Here is a 21,062-nt window from a genome sequence, read left to right as displayed (position 1 = left end):
CTTGGAGACATTAGCGTCTTGGCTTTGGCTTAGTATCTAATGCTATTCCTGGAACATTCTCGCAACAGTTGTCAAGTTTTTCGAAATCCAAGCAATGCTGAGCTTCACACGAAATCTTAAAACAGGTGACCAAGTCGCTGCTACGTGACATTGTCTTATATATATGTCTCTCCAGAAGCTAACGACCTTGACAGCATGCACTAAAGGATATTTCAAAGACAGTTAACAATGCCGTGAAACGGGAACTGAGGACAAAATGTGCACTTAGGTAAGCTGCACGCTGAAGTTTAGTCAAGTAGCAAGCTGATTACATCGAGAGCGTCCTATTTATAGGTGCTCTGGTGTTCTATTCTCATCAGGAGCAGCAGCAGCAGCAGCAGCAGCAGCACGAGAACCCACAGCCATGGCAAATGCTGCATGCATAACCGCGATGCGTGGCAGCAACGTGCGAGTCGCAACTGGAGCCAGCTCAAGTCAAGCGAATTGCAGTTAAGCAGACACACAGTATTAGCCATGAGAGAGCTCACTAATAGAGCCTTTATGTAAAGCCAATTGTTCAGCTAATAAACTGATTTGACTTGTTTAAGGCGCTGTTAACTAGCGCGTGGGCGCTGAGCCAAAGCTTGAACTACTTAAATGAGGAAACGGGAGTAGCTGCTTAGAGTAAATAGCAGTGACAGCTAGAGAAAGAAAGGTGTTCCTTGAGTCAGGCAGAATGTATCTGTATCTGTTTGTCATTCAAATTGTATATGTAGCTTTAGCCTTCCTAAAGTCAAGCGTTGCGAACTAATTGAACAGCAATAAAGTAGCAGAAGAAGTCAAAATATGCTTCAATTGTTAACAAATTATACATGAGTAGATTTACATATATACTTATATTTTATATTATGTTTTGTATATGCTTGTATCTTATTCATTGTCTCTTTAGTCAAAATACTTTGCTTTTCTTTCAGACTCTCTGCTTTTCTTATGCATACGACTGCATCGTGAGAGTTGAAACTTTCTTCTAAAAGTTTTTCATAGTTTGTTGTCGCAGTTGCAGCTGAATACATTAGCACATTGAGTTAAAGAGCTCAACCCACAGCTACAGGGGGTCTTAATGCTTAAAGTCGTTCGACGAAAGTTTTCATAAAAAGGATTAGAGGAGACTAGCAGAAGTAGGCTAGCAGGAGAAGGTTAGCAAAAGTAGACCTGCAGGAGGGCACTAGCAGGAGACTGGCAAACTAGGCCAAATAGAGACAAACTTGGCTTAGATGTGCAACTAATGGAAATCTTTGATGAGTGCTTAAGATTTGTATACATCTTAGGCACTCGTCAAAGATTTACTTTAATACTAAATCAATTTTAAATAATATAGAAATATATTTATACATATATATATATATATAATATTTCAAATAGTTTTATATATAATATAATATAAATATTTAACATAGCTTTACCCAGTTGTCTTTATAGCTTATATATTATTATAAATAAAAATTATAGTTAGAAACTGTCAACTTAACTATATTAAATTAGAGCAAACATTTTTGACATTTTTGTAATTTTGATTACAGCTATGAACTAAGAATTTGAGTCAGAATTTGTAAGATTTGTAACTAAATATTTTAGTGAAGGAAAAACATTTTTCAAAGTATATTTAATACACTGAGTACACAACCATAACATATTTGCCTACTCTGAATATTTAGAGTGTGTGTAGCTCGCACTTCAACTTGTTAGACACTTTAGAGGACTCATTTAGCTAGAATTGTTTTTGGAATAGCACAAGATTTTCCGCTTGGGAAACAAATTAAACTTATAATATATATAGACAGATAGCATAAATAAAATAAATAATTAATTAAGTTTACTTTACAAACAAATAATATTAATATGTTCTTAGGCCATGAAAAGTCACGTTTTGGCTATGATGGAGAACATTTTCAAACTAGGCAAATGTTGCGCATTTGGCGTAGAATATTTAAATATAGAATATGGAAATATATATATATATATATATATATATATATATATATATATATATATATATAATATGGAAGCTAATGCTTAAACAGTTCGCTTCAAGTTAAAGGGAATTCACTTTTTTATGCCGTCTCAAGCTAATGTTTTGAAAATTCTCATTTGGAAATTTCTCTGTGAAAAAAAGTAAAATGTGAAATTATAATATGAAGTTCGGCTATAAAATGTAGGCCTGGCACATGGAATATTGCTACTTGAAGCAAGCACTGCTCTGTTACCTAATGCTCTATGCTTCAAAGAAAATTCTGCGAAGTCTGGAGCGACACAAAAAATGATGACAAAAGAGTTAAGGCAAATTTTTGGGCTTTGGCAAAACGAAATTGATACAAAATATCAAATATAATAATTTGATATATGAATATTATTATTTGTTTTATTAATGCAGACCAATCTGAGCAGATATTCTCATTAAATCGATTTTTAATAGATGCTAGCTAAGTCTAATGGATGACCCAATTCCAGGAATATTTTCAGCTTTGCTTCAGCTGCTGCTGCTGCTGCTGTTGCTGCTGTTGCTGGTGGTGCTGCTGTTGCTTCCAACCCACAGGTATCAACAATTGGCACATTTGAGGCTTCAGAGCTCTGTCAGCCAGCTGAAGGCAGGTGTGTTTCACGTGTAAAACGGCGGAAGCAACGTCAGTTGAAAGTTGCAAATTGCTGGCTGTGAGCAATAGCCAAAGGTGTTCGAGCCGTGGCTCGAGTATGACGCGCAAGGGTCACGTTCTTCATCACGCAGCCAATCAAAGGGTAAAAGCTCAAAAAGTGCAAAAGTGTTTGAGTTTTCCACAGCCAGAACAATGGCACCAAAACGGTGGGCGCCAGGCAGGCAGCAACAATCACGTTGACAGCAGGAAGCAGGAAATCCAAAGAGGCAACAGGTAGCACGAACAGCGCGTAAATATCGAGGAGAGGCGAGAAATGAAATGCTGCCGCTGCTGCTGTGGCTGCTGCTCACGTTGTGGCTGCCACGACAGCTGCGTGGTTACTGCTGGCTCGGAGCTGGGCGACGGGCAGCCAGCGCACGAAGTGTCCTCGTCCTGTGGGCAGGATGTGCGAGCGGCCGAAAGGGGGCCGCACGAAGGTTAAACGCGAAGCTTTTCGAGCAGCCGTCGACATTGAGTGCAGCTATAAAAGCGACAGCAGCAACGCCTGCCCCAGCAGTTGATGTCAGCAAACGTCGCGAAACGCATTCCAAGTGAAAGTGAAGCAAACTTAACTTAGCCAACTTTGAGCCAATAACTATTCAAGAGTTGAAACTCAAACGTGAGATGGATACGCTAACCACCAATAATTGCTCCAAGTCGAGCTCCAAGTCAAGTTCCAATTCCAATTCGTCGATGGATCTGGGCGAGAAGCAGCTGAAGCAGCCGAAACGGGGCTCGCGTGGTCAGAAACTGTCGCGATCTCGCAGCCTGCTGCAGTTGCTCAGCAGACACCTGGGCAGGCACTTCCAGCATCACCATCATCATCAGCAGAACGACACGGTCTACAGCAGTCAGGATGATATACGCAGCTCCTCCACGGATTCGTTCAGTTTGAGCGGCTCGCGCAACGAGTGTCTGGAGGTGCTCAACGGTGGCTCCAGTCTCGACTTGGAGAACACTTCGCGCACATCCTCAGCTTCGTATTCGCCTGGACTGGAGTTCTACGACAACAATACGCATATCTATGTGGAAACTGTCTATCGACCCGGCAGCGCCATGGAGCAACTGCATCCGCATCACTACGACGACAGCAGCAGCAGCGGCGCGGATGACGACGAAAATGAACATGAAGACGAACATGAGCAGCAGCATCAGCAGCATCAGCAGCAGCGTCAGCGAGAGCATGTGGATGAGAATGAGAATTTGGATCAGCTAAAGCCACAGCCGCGCTCAGCCTCATCGGCGTCGACTGGCAACAAGGCCGGGCTACATCTGAGTCGCATCTCCATCTCCTCATCGGTCAGCCGCATGCTGCAGCACTTCTCCACATCGGCAGCCACAACGGCAACGGCTTCGCTGCGCTCCCTATCCTGCAGCAGCACGCCACTCCGACAGCGCGACGTCTCCTCGCTGATGCGGGCAAAGAAGCTGCTGACGTCGCACAACAGCAACAACAGCCACAGCAGCAGCTGCAGCAGCAACAGCAGCAGCAACAGCCGCAACAGCAGCAGCAACAGCAGCAGCAGCAGCAGCAACTCAGCAAAAAAATCAGCCAAAAAGGACAAGAAACAGCAGAGCATACTGCGACCTCCAGTGCAGTATGTCTACATGAAGGGCATGTCCGGGCTATACTCCCGCGTGCCCAGCTATGCCGCCTGCTGCCCCTATACGCTGCACCACATGTACTAGACAGAGCAGCGGCGAAAACGTCATCGCGCCGAGGACATTGCCCAGCGCAATTTCCGGGTGAAGGCCAACGCAACAGCAGCAACAAAACGCTCTCGAAATCGAGTCTGGGTGGGTAGTTTATAGTGAACAGTAAAAGTAAAGTAAAACGTGATGTAGTGCCTACAAGAATAAAAACAAGCGATGGGAAATGCAGCAGCGCAGCATATTTTATAAATATGCCAAAGAGAACAATATCTGAAGAAATATTGAGAAAAAAAACAAACAGTTTCCATGTATTTGAATTATTAAAACGAAAACATATGTGTGCAAAGCTATTCGATATTTAGAGACTCTCAGTTTACACAGTAGCTAAAATTTAGTTAATAATATATAAGTATATAGCTTACCCAAACACACACACACACACACACACACACACAGAACACACACACACATATCTTCCCAAGTAGTTTTAAAACTCAACTTTTTGGAGCTAGGCTCAAATCAAAAATTATTAAATAAAAGAGAAAAATCTTCGAAAAAAACGTTTGTTATTTCCAAATATATTTTGCACTTATTTCAATGGGCACTTGACTAGACAAAATTACGAATTTATCTAAAATATTCCAAAATTGTACAAAAAAAAAAAACAAGAAACAATTAAAATATTATTATTTATTTATTTATTATAAATTTTCACTTTTCTTTTCTCCAAACTAAATACCAAATGAAGAAAACAAAAGTAAAAAGAGTTTAGCACCTAAGTAAAAATACCCTATATATTTTTAGAGCATATAACCCTAAGAATAAGTCTAGCTGTCAATAAATAATAAACAATCTGATGAAAAAACTCTGCTCTTATTTATTTCATGTGAATATTTAAAATTCTTAACGGTTAAGTGCTGAAAGCTTTGGCAAAAGCTCTTGTATGCGCTTGCGCCTTGGCTAGCCCTGAGAACAGTGCGCCCACTGTGCCTGGGTACAGTTTGGCTTCTGGTGTCGCCTTGCGTTTGCTGATGTAGGTAAAGTCCTCAATTTTCAAGTGGCTGAAGGACTCGACCTTATAGTTTTGACATACGATATCATGTCGTCTGCATGAGCTAAACTGCATATTCAAGCTCGATGGATGACGTTAATCGGCTACCGCTGCGGCAGCTACTGTTGTTGCACGTTCCAAGAGCTCGCTAAGCCGCCGCACGCATTATTAATTTTTAGGCAGCTTAACATATCCAGCACTTAGCTCAGACAATGCAAGTTAATATGCAAATAGAGATAGCTAATTTATAGTTAAATTGTGTTTCGCAATTGCAACACGACGTCAACACACCATAATTGATGCATGTATAGAAAATTCAAGCGATTCGAGTTTCTTCTCGCATCTATGTGATGCAATCACTAAAGCTGCTTAGCTGATATGACAATTTGAGCTAATCGACGGCTACAAATAAAAATATTTAAATATATATTATTAAGTGTCTTAATATTAATAGCTTTGTAGGGCTTCCAAGTAATAACAGTGACTTTCGTAATTTTGAAACCTATGAAGCTGTTATTAACAAAATTATAAAATGTTTATACATAATAGAATTTCTATTATATTAAGATTTTCTTGTTGCTTCGTTGTTGCTCTGCCTCTGTCATTGGTGTTTACAAATTCTTAATTCGGTTCATTTTATTGTGATTGGCTCCATTCGTTAGCTTGCAGTAGTATTAGTGATAAGCTGAGAGCTTGCATAGAGTTCTTGTAAAAATGTTATCCAATTGAGTTTGCGGTAGAGTTGCTCGCTTAGAGAGACAGAGACAAAGATAGCTATTGCTGAACGCAGTCCCTTGTGTTGCTGTGTGAGAGCGAGATAGCTACTTTGTTACTTCGGTCAGATCCGTTATGATTTCAATGGGCGAAGTGAACGCAGACAGTCGAAAATAGCAAATGGTGATAGACGAAAGACATCACACCGGGAATTAACAAAGTTGTACAAATTATAAAATTAGAGTGAACGACAATCAATTTGAACCAAGTATGACAAATATATTTCATGATTTGAGTGAGGTATAAGAAGCTAAACATCAAATAAAGAGGTATGTATGTATATAATTTTATAGTGAAGAATGAAGAATGTTCAATCGTTTCTACGAGCCTGTCAGAGCTCTCTGGCCTTCGCTGCCTGCGTCAAAGTGAGCGACTAACAGAGAGGGAGTGGCTGCTGAGACACTCGTGTCAAATTCGTGTATAGAATGGTATATGCACTAAAGACTTGAATGCAGCTTTGCCTTTGTATGCCTTTGTCCATGCTTTTTATTAACAGTACATGTATCTGCCACAGTCTAACTTGAATTATAGTAGATCAACTAAGAGGTGTTCTCCATATTAGCCTAAAAAGCTTATGCCTATACAAAACTAATAATAATAATATATATACACATATATATAATACCCTTCCCGCGAATAGACTTAAAAAAAGAGTTGAAAGAAAATGTTTTCAGTAATAGCAGTTGATTTGATACGTAGGTGGCTAACCACTACTATTCTATATATAAATTGATAGTTAACAAATATTTGTAATTGCCTGGATGTCAATTATATTTAGAGCTTTGCTCTGGCAAATGAACAAAAGGCTGTTAATGGGATTGACGTCAGGGGCGCAAGAATTACGCCTTTTAATTAGAAGATAAACAACAGCAGAACACGACAGGAACAATTATCGCAGTCTCCCACACATACACGCACACACAAAGCTATTAAAACAACGGATTTCATTAAATCGCCATAGACAAATATCCAGCATTCGCCCTTCGCCGCTCACCCTACGTCCTTTGCGCCGCTTTCTCAAACCCAACCGCAACGAGGCGTAAAATTGGCAGTCAGTTTTATTTATAGAGCATTAAAATCAATTTTGTGCGTAATTAAATAATAAAAAAACAATAACGACAACAACAACGTCGCGAAAGTGAGGACAATGGCTGTAATCTATTTTTGACGGCTGTAATTGCGGCTTATGAATTTTCTTGGCGACATCTTCGCGCAGCTGAAAGCAGCTAGCACCTGCAGCCAGTCAGGCAACGGGGCCACCCACGCACTCTGGATATATCTGTGCGACAATTAAAAGTTTAGAAATAAACTGAAGCGGGTTTATTTTTAAAGCCAAAGGAAAATGTAGACAAATCGATGCGTAAACATTTTGCAATTGCGCTGCAAAAAGCAATTAAAGTGCACCCACAAGCGACAAAGCAAATATGGCAAGTGCCACCACCTGGCGGCAGGCAGAGCAAACAAACAACAAAAACAATAGGTAAACAAATGCCACAATTCAAATGCTTTGCTGCCATTATGTATTAGGCAACAGCAACAGCCAAATAATCATAATAATGCACAACGCAGTAAAGCAACAAGAGCGAGCGAGAGGAGCAGGGGCAGACAGGCACACGCAGCGACAGACAGAGAGAGAGAGAGAAAAAGAGAGCGTGTGTAAGAGAGCGCTCTCTAGCGGCTGTTTGCAGCGACCGCAGTCTGCAGACCGGGCGAGTCTATAAAAGCAAGCGGCAAACGATTTGCCGACTCAAACGCGAAAGGACAACGTCTGTGTGTACACACGAAGCGCTCAACAAAAAACGCCGACAAAGTAAACACAGTGCATGTGTGTGAGAGTGTTTATGTATGTGTGTGTTTGACCGGCAATAACAAAGCCATAGACAAAGAGAAAGCGGAAGTGCAGTCTTTATGCTGCTTGAAGTACAACAAAGGCAGCGGAAGTGCAGCGTCTTTATAAATCTTATCTAGATAGCCTTTGAACTACAGTTAACACTCGCTAACGATAACACAAAAAGACTACAGTAAACTCTGCAGACACAAAGCGGAAGTGCAGCCTTTTCTACTGCATACTGAGGTACAGTAAGCACTCGCTGCAATGGGCACGCCACATGTCTGCTTTGCGGACGAGCTGCAGCAGCAGCAACCACACAACAACAACAACAACAATGGCAAAAATTGGTTGGAATTGGAGCTGCAGCCGCCACAGCACTCGCCCAGCCTATCGCCAACGCCTCGCTACGAGCGTAACATGGGCTTCTTTCAGCTGCTCAGCCGACGCTTTGGGCTGAGGTCAAGCGTTGACCTAGTTGATGCAGCTGCACAGGAAGAGGATGCACACAGTTCATCGACCGATTCGTATTCATCGGCTAGCCGCGGCTTAGCTGCAGCACGTTTAGAGTTGATGTCCTGCGCCTCCAGCGAGACGAGCAGCACCATTGACATCGAGGAGCAGGAGCAACAGCAACACCAGCAGCAGCAGCAGCAGCGGCAGCAGCGGCAGCCGCAAGACAAGCGCAAATCGTTGACTCGCACGAGCTTGTCCCGAATGCAACGCCGGTCCACATCGTCACTGCGACGCGCCTTTGAGAGTCTCTCGCTGACATCTCGCTCGATGTCGTGCAGCGGCCCCTCGCCACCCTCACAGCCACACCCACAACATCATCAGCAGCAGCAGCAGCCGCCATTGCCACTGAAGTCCGCTCTGAAATCGGCTTCAAATGTCGAGCTGCATCAGCGTCAGCACAAAACGGCCACCAAATCAACGAGCAGCTCCAGCGCCTGCTCCACCTCATCCACATGCTCCGGCACACAAACGAAGCACAGCAAGTCGAAGCCGCCGCCACAGCGCATTTTACGTCAGCCCGTCTCCTATACATATCTAAAGGGCATGTCCGGCCTGCCGACTCAGCGGGTGCCGCGCAGCTCCGTCTGCTGCCAATACGCCCGGCGCTAGAAACCAGCCAAAAATAGTTCAGTATCTATCGTTCATAGCCAATAGCAGTTGATAGTAGTTCACATAGCTCACAGAGTTCACACAGCTCACTTTACTAGATAGTGCCAAAAGCCATGCCCATTCATTTCGAAAAACTGTGATACAATTACCTTTCATATCCACAGCAGATCACACGCTCATTTCACCAAGAAAACCCAAAAGAAAAATGCATTTTCCAAGACTTTAGCAAATGGAAATAGAAATGTTTTCCACACGGCTTTCGATTGAACAAACCGTACGAAAGACTGTCCCCTGGGAAGGTTTTGTATTGTTCGAAAAGAAACTTGCTTAAATTTAATTAAAATTATAATAATAAAATTAAACACAATTATTATATAATCAATTTATTGTACATTCGTGCCTTTATCCCAAAATTAAAAACAAAAAACTTCATTTTTAATTATAATTAAAATTATTATAGATCTTCGTCGTCGTCTTATATACGTACTCGATTAGTTGCTGTAATGGGATCAAAATTTTCTCAGTTAAATATACTATAGTCTATCTAACTATATATATATATATATATATATAAATATTTAAGTACTTTAACTATGTTTTCGTATATATGTAAACTTCATTCGATAGTTAAGATTTTGCTCGTAAATTTTGAAATAAATTTTTTTTCGTCTCGCACTCTTCAGTCGTAGGGCTTCACCTAGATGCTATGAGAAATGTACTAACTAACCAAGCATTGCAATTCAAAACTGAATATAAAGACAACAAATATATACATATATATACCATATACACGTGCATAACTTTACCGTAATGTACTTATAATGAACAAACAATCTAAGAACTCAACTATATATATACACATATATATGATTAAACAGAGATAATGGCATAAGCAATACAGTTATACATACATATATACAGCCGATTATAATGATATATATACATATTTACTTAATCATAAGTTAACTATTTACCAACAACAAATAGAAGCAGCTAAAAATGAGTATTTCATTCACACAGCAGTTCAATAAAACGAGAGAAAATAATTTACACCAAAAATAGTTTAATCTGATTTGATTTTGGCATAAAAATAAACACGCATTGGGAAACTTTGGCTATAACGGGTGACCCACTTGGCGCAGCTCGAGAAGTTGGCAAATAAAGAAGCGAAAATAACAATTACAGTGAATCAAGGCTAATTACAGAACAGAAGCCCTTTTGCACATTGCGTATACGTCGCGTATGGCAGGCCTGATTACATTTATGTGCCGCTGCCGCTGCCGCTGTCGCTGCCACTGCCTACTCAGCCGGCATAAAGAAAAGTAGGTCAGTGATTGGTAAGGAATCAGCATCAATATTTTTCACACACATACGCATATATATATATATATATATATGGAGAGTACTTATTACGCTGATGTATATCGTTGCCAGGCAAACGCCATAAAATGTTTATGGAAATTTATGTGTGCGAAATGCGTGTCCCTTGTTTGAATTTACAACAAGTCAAGCCTGACGTAGACACAGTCTGGCCTGGCCTAAGCCCGAGAAATTTGATTAACATTATTCCAACTGAATTGGCAAACGAACTGGCATGGAAATAATTACCTAATAAATATGACAAATGCGTCAAGGCTTTTAGAGCGTTTTGATGATCTGCTCAAATTTCTATTGCTTTTCAGTTGCTTTTCCACGATGGAAATATGATCTATATTCGCGAAATTGAAGGGAGATTCGTGACAAATTATAATCAATTGTTATAGAGCACGATTTATGGCCAAGTTAACTAATATGAAAAGCTGTTAAAATCGTATCCAAGCCTTCGGTCGAGTTCATATAGTTTAATGCTATCGAATCTATCGTAAATCATATATTTATAATAATAATTCGATCTCATTATTTTTAATAGTCCGCTTAGTAATAATGTAAAGTGCTTCACTAGAAATGTCAGGCAAACGCTCTTCCATATCAAAGAACATTACGCATACGCTCCATTCGCCTCGTACCAGTCGTTAGTTCAACATTCAATACACTCTTAAGGCAACAAATTAGCGTGTCAGACAGGCAATCAAAACAGTTTTTTCTTCGGACAAGTCATAAATTCTGCTTTGCTGACGAAATACGTCAGAAGACTGAGGCAAAGGCAAAGGCAAAGGCGAAGGCGATTGCTGTGCCCTGTGGGCGCATCATATGTGTATTTGACAATGCCTAAAAATACGTATCCAGTGACCTAATTTCCTGCTGATAGCCGACTACAAATGCTTAGCATTCGAAATGATATTATTCTCAGGCAACCAGGCGTATGTGTGATTTTTATTTGCCGCTGTTGCGCATTCGTCCCGTTGGCCCCCAGTGAAATAGAAAATAACAATTGTGTGCGTTGCCAGTCCCAGCCGCAGTCACGTAGTCCCTGCTCCGACTGCTTCTTGTTGCCTTTTAAGTTCTGTTTATTTGCTGCTCTATTCGACTGTCCATATTTAATTAAGTTTGCGTTTTCTATTTTCACTTCGCTTTTCTTTGTATTTTTTTTATTGTTCTTCGACTCTTTTAGCTATTCTTGGCCATTGGCTATTTATATTTAGCCGCCGTGGCCCTCACTTATTAATACCCTCCCAATTTTCGGCCAACTTTTGTATGTTTTCTGCCACATTATGCTTTCAGCTAATAGCAGAGCGGGAAGGACGCTTTCCGCAGCGGAAAGGATTTTTATGATGGGAGGCGCTTTAATTTGTCCCACGCGAAGGGTAATGACTGGTGTAAGAGAGACAGAGGGAGTTAGAAGGTGGGTGACTTGTGCCCAAGAAAACAGGAGCACAATTAATCTTCTGCGGCTCATAACCACGCCCAAAGAGCACACGAGCCAAAAGGCAAACAGCGTGAACAAAAAAACAATTAGAGGCTGACAGCGCTTGCTGCTTGCCGAATGTAATAACACCTTAACTAAAAGGTCCGAGGCAAAATGAGCGCTGATTAACGTTTCGCCTTTAACAAGCATATTTCCTTAATCTTAGGCAACTCTTCTATGCAGCTGAGCTTAACAAAGTTTTTCTTTAGCACAAAACTTAATTTTTTAATGAGAATCAACCGCAAGGGGAAGACCCTGCTGAGTTTTGCCAAGAGATGACTTTTTTTTTTTGCTTTGATTTATGTTTTCAAAGATATCGCTTCGTATTTGAAGTCTCTTTTATTAACTCTTGCTGCTTGAACACTTAATATAACATTTCCCTCATATACTAAGCTTCAGAGAACTTAATGAATTGCAAAAAAAATACATGCCCCGGGTGAGGATCGAACTCACGACCTTAAGATTATGAGACTTACGCGCTGCCTACTGCGCTACCGAGGCCTTGTGAATGGAGCTGATCTAATATCAAATATGTTTTCCTAAGTCAAATTCTACTTAAGCCAAGTGCCTGATCGAATTCTCATTGTCTTGTGGCATTTATATTACTTGTACAACTGAAAGCCTGCGTAATCTAGCAAACTTTAAGCTAAAAAATTTGCTTAAGCAAATTGTTTGTATATAAAGAGTCATCTATATGAAATAAAGAATCAGATTAGATTCATTGACTAAGGTCTCATTCAAACTCAGTGCATGCTAGGTAATAAAGTAATCTATTTATCCTAGGATATCTATAGAATCAATATCATCTATGTACCTTATGGATCCATATAAAAAAGTATAGTCTTTCGGACTGCTCATCATTGGATCTCTAACACATCCAATATGAAGTTAAAGAAAGATCAAAATATATTAATCCCTTATGTTACATTATATATATCTAAATATATATACATAATATATAAATAAGCAAACCATTAAGCCGTTTATACTTTCGCATAAATTTGTTCTTGCATTAGGCCAAAGCCTGGCTAATGGCAGCAACGCATGTCTGCGACCCATTAAGCAAACAGGCCATAACTTTTTGTTCTTGTATTAACAAAACTAAATAAGAAATAAATATAAACTTTATTTTAGGGACATGTGTGTCTGGCATGGCGAGACACCACAGGCAAATACTCTCGTTAGGGTATTAAAAGCTTGTGTGAAATTCTTGCAGCGTTTTTCATCTCTCCGATGACTTCTCGCTGAGCATAATTCCATTTTGAGCATTTGCCGGCACATGTCTTTATATGTTTGCCACCCGTGACTGCGCCAACTGGGCTCCATGAGCTCCCCTCCGGCCGGTTCACTTTCTTTCAATATTTACCTGAAAATTGTTTACCTTTATCATCTTACGCGGCGCTGCTTCTGTTTTTTTTTGCTGTCTTCATTTTTTGTTCTTCTGCTGTGTGAGGCATACTTTTTATGGCGCCTTCTCATGCTTGTTATCTTTACGGCAGTTTCCGTTGCTTTTAATGGCACTCGGCTGTAATTTCATTTTGAAAAATATTGCTGCATGCTTTAAGGAGCTGCGAGTCAAACATTTAATGAATATTTCAGCGGTGGCTGTCGTTGCTGCTGCTGCTGCTGTAGCTTTTGCTATTTTTAGCATCAAATCTTCGCTTATTGCCCCAAATTGAAGACACTTCACACGCCAACGCGACAACACAAAGCGCATAGACAGCTAGAGATATATGTGTGTACATACATGTCGGCTAAACGCTGGCGTTACGTATACGCCTTGTTAGTCGGATGGCGGAAAGGACAGACACAACCTGCATGCTAATTCGCACTTTGACCCAAATACCCGACAATAGCGGCGCTTAAAGATGCAGAACACTGGGTGCTAAGGACGAGCCCACTCAGGAGCTCAGTCAGGAGTGTGACACGAACTAAGTAAATAATAAATTATTCCAGCTAGCAGCACCGCGCATCTTTCGCTTCCCTTTTGCCGCAGCTCATAAAATATGCACGATGTGTTGGTAATTGAACTCAATGCGCAAACAAAATGTCTACATTTCGGGCCACAAATATCCTCGAGCGTAAATGGCCTAAGCTCAGGGGAACCAAATGAAGGCGGCAAACGCCGATTGTTTCCAATGTATCAATTGAGTCTTTGTGCAATTTCGATTTTGATTGCGGCCTAGCTTTGGCGCTCACTTCACTTGCGTCTTTCGCAACACGAAATTCCTTTCAATCAGATAAATTTATAATGTTAAATTTAACATACAATAATGAAAAGAAGAAGATTAAATTATTTTTTGATTTTGCATAGCAAGTTCTTAAACAATTTTCACTCAAGCAATGTGAATTGAACAAAACAAAATATATCTATCTATCTAGCCTTTGTCGGCCTAAAGTATTTCGTATGCAGCAAGCCGAAACGAATACGCTCCTATTCCTTACTCATTTCGCATGCATGAGTTGGCATATATTAAGCAACTCGTACTGACCGGAGCACATTAGCTGACATTGCGTTTAATGAGTTGCGGAGCTACGTGACTGCAGGCGGGGGTAGCAGCTGAGGCAAATGGCACTGGGACTGTGCGAAAGTGGACCATAAAGATGGCAAGTGACACGTACAGCATATAAGCCACAATTACACGATTAGGCCATATAAACAGGGCTGGCCTCTAATTAATAATATCCAGCAGCCAGCTGCTGAGCAGGAGAATCTTTGCTGTTAAGTCAGTTAACCCGCCAACCCCGTTTTTCATTCATAAAACTAAAAAGCTAGCAAAACGCAGCCGGGCGAAGGTTAACGCTTGCCCTGGAGGACAGCACGATGACGTACCGCTGGCTGGCAGCAGGAGCTGCGGCGCATCCTTGATCGGGTCATACGTCAGACAAGCAATTGTTTGGCCTTCGCTGCATACCGGGCTGAAAAAAGAGTCAGCCACTTGGCGCGCTCTACTGCGGCAGCGCCTAAGAGGATTTCATTCATAATTGGCCGGAAGCCAAGCCACGACGACCTCGTCCCCATTCAGCAGTTATCCCGCGGGAAGCTTGCACCAAAGAGGTTGTGCGTCCCCGCCGTAACTCGATTGAGTGCTGCTCCCACTGCCACTCTAGCTGCTGTAGACAAGGCCAGCACTGTGGAGCGACATATGCCGCCAACTGGTCGCCCGGGCATTGGACTAGGTCAGAGTTGGCCAAGGCACGCAATTGTAGCATTTCTAAGGCTTCGTGCCTAACATCAAAAGAAAACTCACACAACTCAACACTTTGAACACTGCTTTCAATAGACCTCATTATAATTGACTGAAGTGGGCGTGGCCAAGTCAGCTTCAGCTACTTGGGCCTCAGCTCTTTACAAGGCAACTCATTATCAAATTTTGTCTGGCTGTCAAATATGCTAGGTATATGCACAGGAGGGCGTGGCAACAAGAATTTATAGCTTTTGGTACAGAAATAGATGCAAACAAATATGTTATATATTTTTGTATATTATTTATTTTAGAATTATAGAGGTTTGCTTAGTTAAGCACTTATACACGCCCCTCCGATACCCTGTGCTTAAGAAACTGTGTTGAATTAGATTATTTGGTCATTTGTCATCTTGTATATGCGAGGGCTGTTTAAAACCTCTCAGGAGTTTTAAATTCTATTTCAAAATTCATTTATTTATTCTAAATATGTATTTTATTAATTTCAAATTAAGTTCCATTAGATGTTACCCACGGTAAATCCTGAAAACTCTTCAAGAAATCATTTTGTTGTAATCGTGTTTGGTTGCTGCTTTAATGCCTTCTTAGTCGACTCAATCGTAGCAGCGTCCTTGATTCATTTTAGGCATAACCAAAACACGTCCCAGCAAAGCAGCTGTCCAGCATTAATTGAGCATGTCAGATAGTCGAGCTATTGGCATAAGTGAAGCACAGTAGTAACTAAGATAATGCCACAAAAACTTTATGTATAAATATATATATATATATAATATATTTATGTCTCCAAGAAGTAAGCAAAATGTAATCTAAAAATTTTAAAAATATGTATTCTGAACAAACCTACAACGATTCCTAAGCAACAGAAAAGCAATTCAGTGATCCTTAGTGGGTTTTGGGATTCACGATGGCGAGCACATTGAGGGCAGTCGTAGCTGAAAACTGCGGAGTTTGGCTAAAGGCATTTATTGTTGTAGCTGCTGTTAAGCTCATCTAAGCCACAGCTTCACAAAAAGTCTTCAAATGTCTTCAAACAGAGAAGCTTAGAAGCACATAAAAAATATGACAAATAGAGATTGAGATTTTGACATTTAATAAATATTTGTTTAAGCTTTCACTCCTAAGAAAATTCAGTCTATTGACTATCCCTTAAAATTCCAGGGTATATCAGTATTTGAACGAAAACAAAAATCACTCAACATTTGTTTCAGCCTAAGGAGAGTTTCTCTAATGTAATCGCTCGGCTGGTCTGCTGCTGTAGGCCCGTAAAAAAACACTTTTTTCACTTATGCTACGCCTCACTGAACTTCCTTGAAAGAAGCCTGAAGCAGCATGCAAAGCAGGACATTGAACCCGAGCGAGAGCGTCTTGACGCACGCTTTCAATTAGATAAAGTGCAAGGATATGCGGGCTGCAGCAACCGCATAAATTGATTTGCTCGGTAGCTCGATAAGAGCACTTATTGCGTATACGCAATGTGTAACGTGCGACAGATAGCAACTTAACGTGGCAAAATGTTTTTATAGCCGGTTTTGGACTGTGGAGAAATATTTCAGTGAAGCTCGACCACAGGTTGACCACATTGACGAAGGTTTCCAACGTGACGTCGTTATGGCATCATGAATATATATATATCTATGTGTATGTACGGGTATGTGTGCGTTGTCGGCGGAAGCAAACGAAAGGCTGCTAACTGGGTCAGGGCTGCCCGCTACGTTGTCGTCGGCTTCGTTGACGTACTGCACTGCTGCAGCATAGATACCACCGCGCCACCGCAGCACCACACAATCATACTGCATTTCATGCCACGTCACAAGAGTACGCGGTCAGCTCTGTTAAACAAATTCGAAATTAAAATACTAAATATACATATTGCGCATACGTCACGTATGCCTGCCACATACATAATTGATTAAGTATGACTGTGAGCTGTGTGAGAGTGCTTGGAGCAATGATTGATTTATTTATATATGCATTAGTTGCACATCCCTTGGCACCTGCTTGGCCACCTCTCAACTTATTAATAAACACCGAAAACAAAAGGCGACGTTCGGACGCGCTCGCGACCAGCGCGTGGCTTGCATAATGCGGCAAATGATGAGGGGCAACCCGTTTGCTGTTAACCCTTTCACCTGCAACGCCCTCAAGTGGCAGCTGGTGCTTATAAATAGCGCATGCAACTAATTTGAATGTGAAATCGCGAGAGGTTCGCAACCTTGTCCCATAGGACACGAAACAATTGCAACAAAAGTGAGGCCAAAGGATGCGACAACGGCAACAAGGCAACGGCAACAAAGGTCAAACGGCAGCTCAAGCCACAACACACACTTGACCCAAAACACCAACAATAAAGCTAAGAACAACCACAACGACAACGAGCACAACTCGAACACTCACCGCGCTGATTAATGCGCCTTCTTTTATCAGTGGCAGCGGCACCTACTAAGCCCGCCACAGATTTCCGCTCGAGAGATGGGCTTAACCTAAATATGTTGCCAGCACATCACAGCAGCTTTTCCACTGTGTCGTACGGATTGACCTTCCAACGGTCTCTAGCTCTGGCTCAGCACACAGCTATGACGTCACACACACACACACAGAAAGACATGGCGAAATGTCAGTTTAACTGTAACCCCGCGTAGCCTGGCCTGGCGTGTCACCAAAAGCGTGGCCATAAAATCAAGTAAAGAGCACGCTAATAGGCATTGCCTGACTGGCAGCTAACAACACGAACCTTAAACTCCCATTATGCGCTTTCAATTTAGAAAAAGGTAATAAAACATAGCCAGGTAGAAAATACTTTGAACTTACTTAACTTGAACAAGGCTGAGTCAGTTTTGAAACTCGCTCCGAGCTGATTTTGTACTAAATTCTTTTTGCCATTTTTATTTTTAATTATTTTTATTTTTAATTAATTTATTTTTATTTATTTTATTATTTTATAAATTACTTTTAAAAATTATAAGATCCGTCAGCATATTTTTTTAATATATTCTAGTACAGTTTAAGCGTGTTTTTAATGCTGTTAAGTTTGTAGACAGATATGCAGCTCATCTTCAAATTATTAACTCAGAACTCTTTAAGCTAATATAAATAATAAAATAATTTTAATTAAATAAATAAATAATCTAAACAACTTCTTGGCATGCAAAACATGCAAAACAACATATGTATATATAAAGTATTCCCCCCAACTCTCCATCTTTAAATTGCTTTTATAATTTATTATCAAATCCCAACAATGACTACAAAGAATAAACCAGACTTAAGCGAGAATAGCATCGAAATTTCGAGTCGAATTTCAATGTCTGTTTGGCTGCCTATATTGTTGCAGCCTTGAGAGTACAGGCGTAAGCGGCTAGTTGATAGCCAGCAAATGGCCAGATGCGCGCAGCAGCCGGGCATCCTTCAACTGCAGTTAAATGCCAAATGCGACAATAAGGCGCAATAGCAGACGGCTGTAGTAGGGGAGCAGAGTTGCTGTGGCCAAAGAGGCTGCAACAATTTTATTGTTGTAGCAGAAATGGGCTAAAGTGTCAAGCAAGTATGCGTGTGTGTGTAAGTGCCGGCGGATGTGTGTATGTATGTGTGTGTGCCTGCAATGTCCTTGCAGGCAGGCAGGCAGGCAGGCAGTTCATTGCCCGTTGCAGCTGCAGCCTGCAAATGCCGCAAAGAGCACAGCAGCTGCGCAAAGCCAACTGTGTGTGCGTGTGAGAGAGAGAGAGAGGTAGTGGGAGAGCGAGACAGAGGACAGTTCAATGCACGCCAACTAGGTTTAAAGGGCAGCTGGGCAACGATGGAACCGAATCGAGCAGCCCCCAAATTGTTTGCAGCAAGCGCCTATGACGTCATTAAAAAAGGAGGTTTGGCCTCCTTTGGGACTGTGAGTGTGTGTGTGTCGGCTCACTGTGAATGTATTCAAAAGTTTACAAATGTAAGTGTGAGCGAGCAGTAACTTTTGTAAGCCCGTGTGTGTGTGAGTGTGTAAAATGAGCACAAGGGCGTTTAAGCCGGCCGTTGGGCTGACTATATGTAGGCGGGTTAAATGAAGAGTGCTTAATACACACACACACGCACACACACAGCGAAACACCGCAGCAAATGAAGCGTCAAATGCTAAGGCCGAACAATAAAAATATATATATATCATTTGAATAATTACTATAGCCTACTTATGGGGAATTCTGCAATCTAGAATGAATAAGAGAAAATTATAACATTATATAATTTAATAAGCTTATATTTTTGTTTAAAAATATATATAATATATATTTTTAATTATTTTTTTGGGCTAAAAAATATTAGTAATTTAAATTGTCTTATGTTAAAATATTTTAATATAATTTAAATTATTTTTTCTTTATTATTTCAGCTATTTTATAATTTATTTATTTTTTTTTTTAATTTTATTATTCAATAAACTAATATTTTGTAAAAATTATATATTTTCAATTGAAATATTATTTTTTAATTTTTATAGCTAGCAAAATATGTTTTGAAATAAGAAGCTTATTTCAGCACGCATTAAAAATGCTTAAAAACCATTTTTGTTTGTTGATTTTACAAATATTTATTTAAATGTTTGTTTTTAATTATAAGAAAAAGTTTCTTTCCTCATTATATTTTAAAAAAATTTTTTTCCGAAAATATTTTTTAAAATAAATATTATATTATGTTTCCATATTTCAATAATACCGAATTAACAACAAATTAACAACCTGAGCACACATATGAAAGGGTTCCGTCACACGTGGCGCATGAGTAATTTCTCATGTACTGCTCTTGGCCGCTATATGGCGCAAAGGGAGACAGCACTTAGTTGCAGGCATACACAAAAAAGGAAGAAGTAGACGTAGAACAAGAGGTAGAAAAAATGAGCACCATGTCCGGACAACAATACCGTCTCAGCCAAACAATGAGGCAGAGCAATAACAATAACATGTTGCCACAGACGAGCCACAATTATTTTAATACTGTCCGTCAATTTGCACCTTAACCCCAACAGGTGATTGCGGTTGGAACAAGGCTGACTGTGGCACTGCACAAACACGCGCCAGACAAATGCGCAGAAGCCCAGAGGGAAATCGTACAAAGGACGGGAAACCTCAACACCAAAAAAGAAAAACGGTGCTAATTAGATAAACAAATACACATGGTCAAATAGATACAGGAGTGGTTAGCGCGTCCCCAGACACGTGCTGAAAAAGGTCAAATGGAAAAATACACGAAATTTGCATGTGCGAACCGGAAACTAAGTGAGAGTGCGAGACGGGGCGCACCTGTATACACCTTGTTGCCTTGCTGACATTAGCATTCTGGCTACTAGATGGAATCATTACACACATATATAAATAAATTATATATTTAAATAAAATTAGAAAACTCTAGTCCTATCTGAAAAACCAGCAAACCAGACTAAAGTTGTTTGATATATTTGATAGATATCTTGATCATTCTCTACTATTAATACGGTCATATAAGCAGAGCATAATTATTTTACTTAAATTGCATTGCGATGTTTACATTTTTATTATATTAGTTTTTTTATTATAAATAAAAACAGAATTTATGTACAGAATTTGAAACCAAAAAATGATAATATGGAATCAATAAAAAATGTTTTCTATTTTTTTACGTAATTTTTTTATTGCTCTGTAAAAATATGTAAAAAAATTTTTTTTTATAAATGTATTTTTTTTTTTATTGTATTTTTTCTCTGTAGAAAATATGTTTCATAATTTTTCTATTTTGAGTCCTACAAACATGTCTCAAAGCTGTACTGAGGAGCTCTTTCTCTTTCTTATTTCTCTCTCTCGCTAACATAGGGATCACTAAAATTTGTTTATATGAGCTTAGCACTGTCTACTAAAGGCATATTCCAGCTCTGCGAATGCAGATCTCCATGAGGCTTTCT

General features: G+C 40.2%; 2 protein-coding genes and 1 non-coding gene across 3 annotated transcripts; 2 read left to right on the top strand and 1 right to left on the bottom strand.

Annotated features, from left to right (window-relative positions):
• Positions 1–3,293: 3,293 nt before the first annotated feature.
• LOC111604710 (rho GTPase-activating protein gacF) lies at positions 3,294–4,505 on the top strand. The gene is made up of 2 exons (XM_023322883.2): positions 3,294–4,105; positions 4,154–4,505. The coding sequence occupies exons 1-2, from the start codon at positions 3,294–3,296 to the stop codon at positions 4,356–4,358; spliced, it is 1,017 nt and encodes a 338-aa protein (XP_023178651.1). The 3' UTR covers positions 4,359–4,505.
• Positions 4,506–6,446: 1,941 nt separating this feature from the next.
• LOC111604668 (ras-interacting protein RIP3) lies at positions 6,447–9,315 on the top strand. Its single transcript, XM_023322830.2, has 2 exons — positions 6,447–6,512; positions 8,354–9,315. Exons 1-2 carry the CDS (start codon positions 6,447–6,449, stop codon positions 9,098–9,100), a joined length of 813 nt encoding a protein of 270 aa, XP_023178598.2. The 3' UTR covers positions 9,101–9,315.
• A 3,058-nt stretch (positions 9,316–12,373) lies between these two features.
• Trnam-cau lies at positions 12,374–12,446 on the bottom strand. Its single transcript has one exon. It is a non-coding gene; the product is annotated as a tRNA-Met (tRNA).
• Between the last annotated feature and the right edge of the window lie 8,616 nt (positions 12,447–21,062).

This window comes from Drosophila hydei, unplaced genomic scaffold, assembly GCF_003285905.1.
Source record: "Drosophila hydei strain 15085-1641.00,03,60 unplaced genomic scaffold, DhydRS2 tig00000283-arrow-arrow-pilon, whole genome shotgun sequence".
Lineage (NCBI taxonomy): Eukaryota > Metazoa > Arthropoda > Insecta > Diptera > Drosophilidae > Drosophila > Drosophila hydei.
Note: the sequence above shows the minus strand (reverse complement) of the source record. Positions and strands in the feature narration are given on the sequence as shown.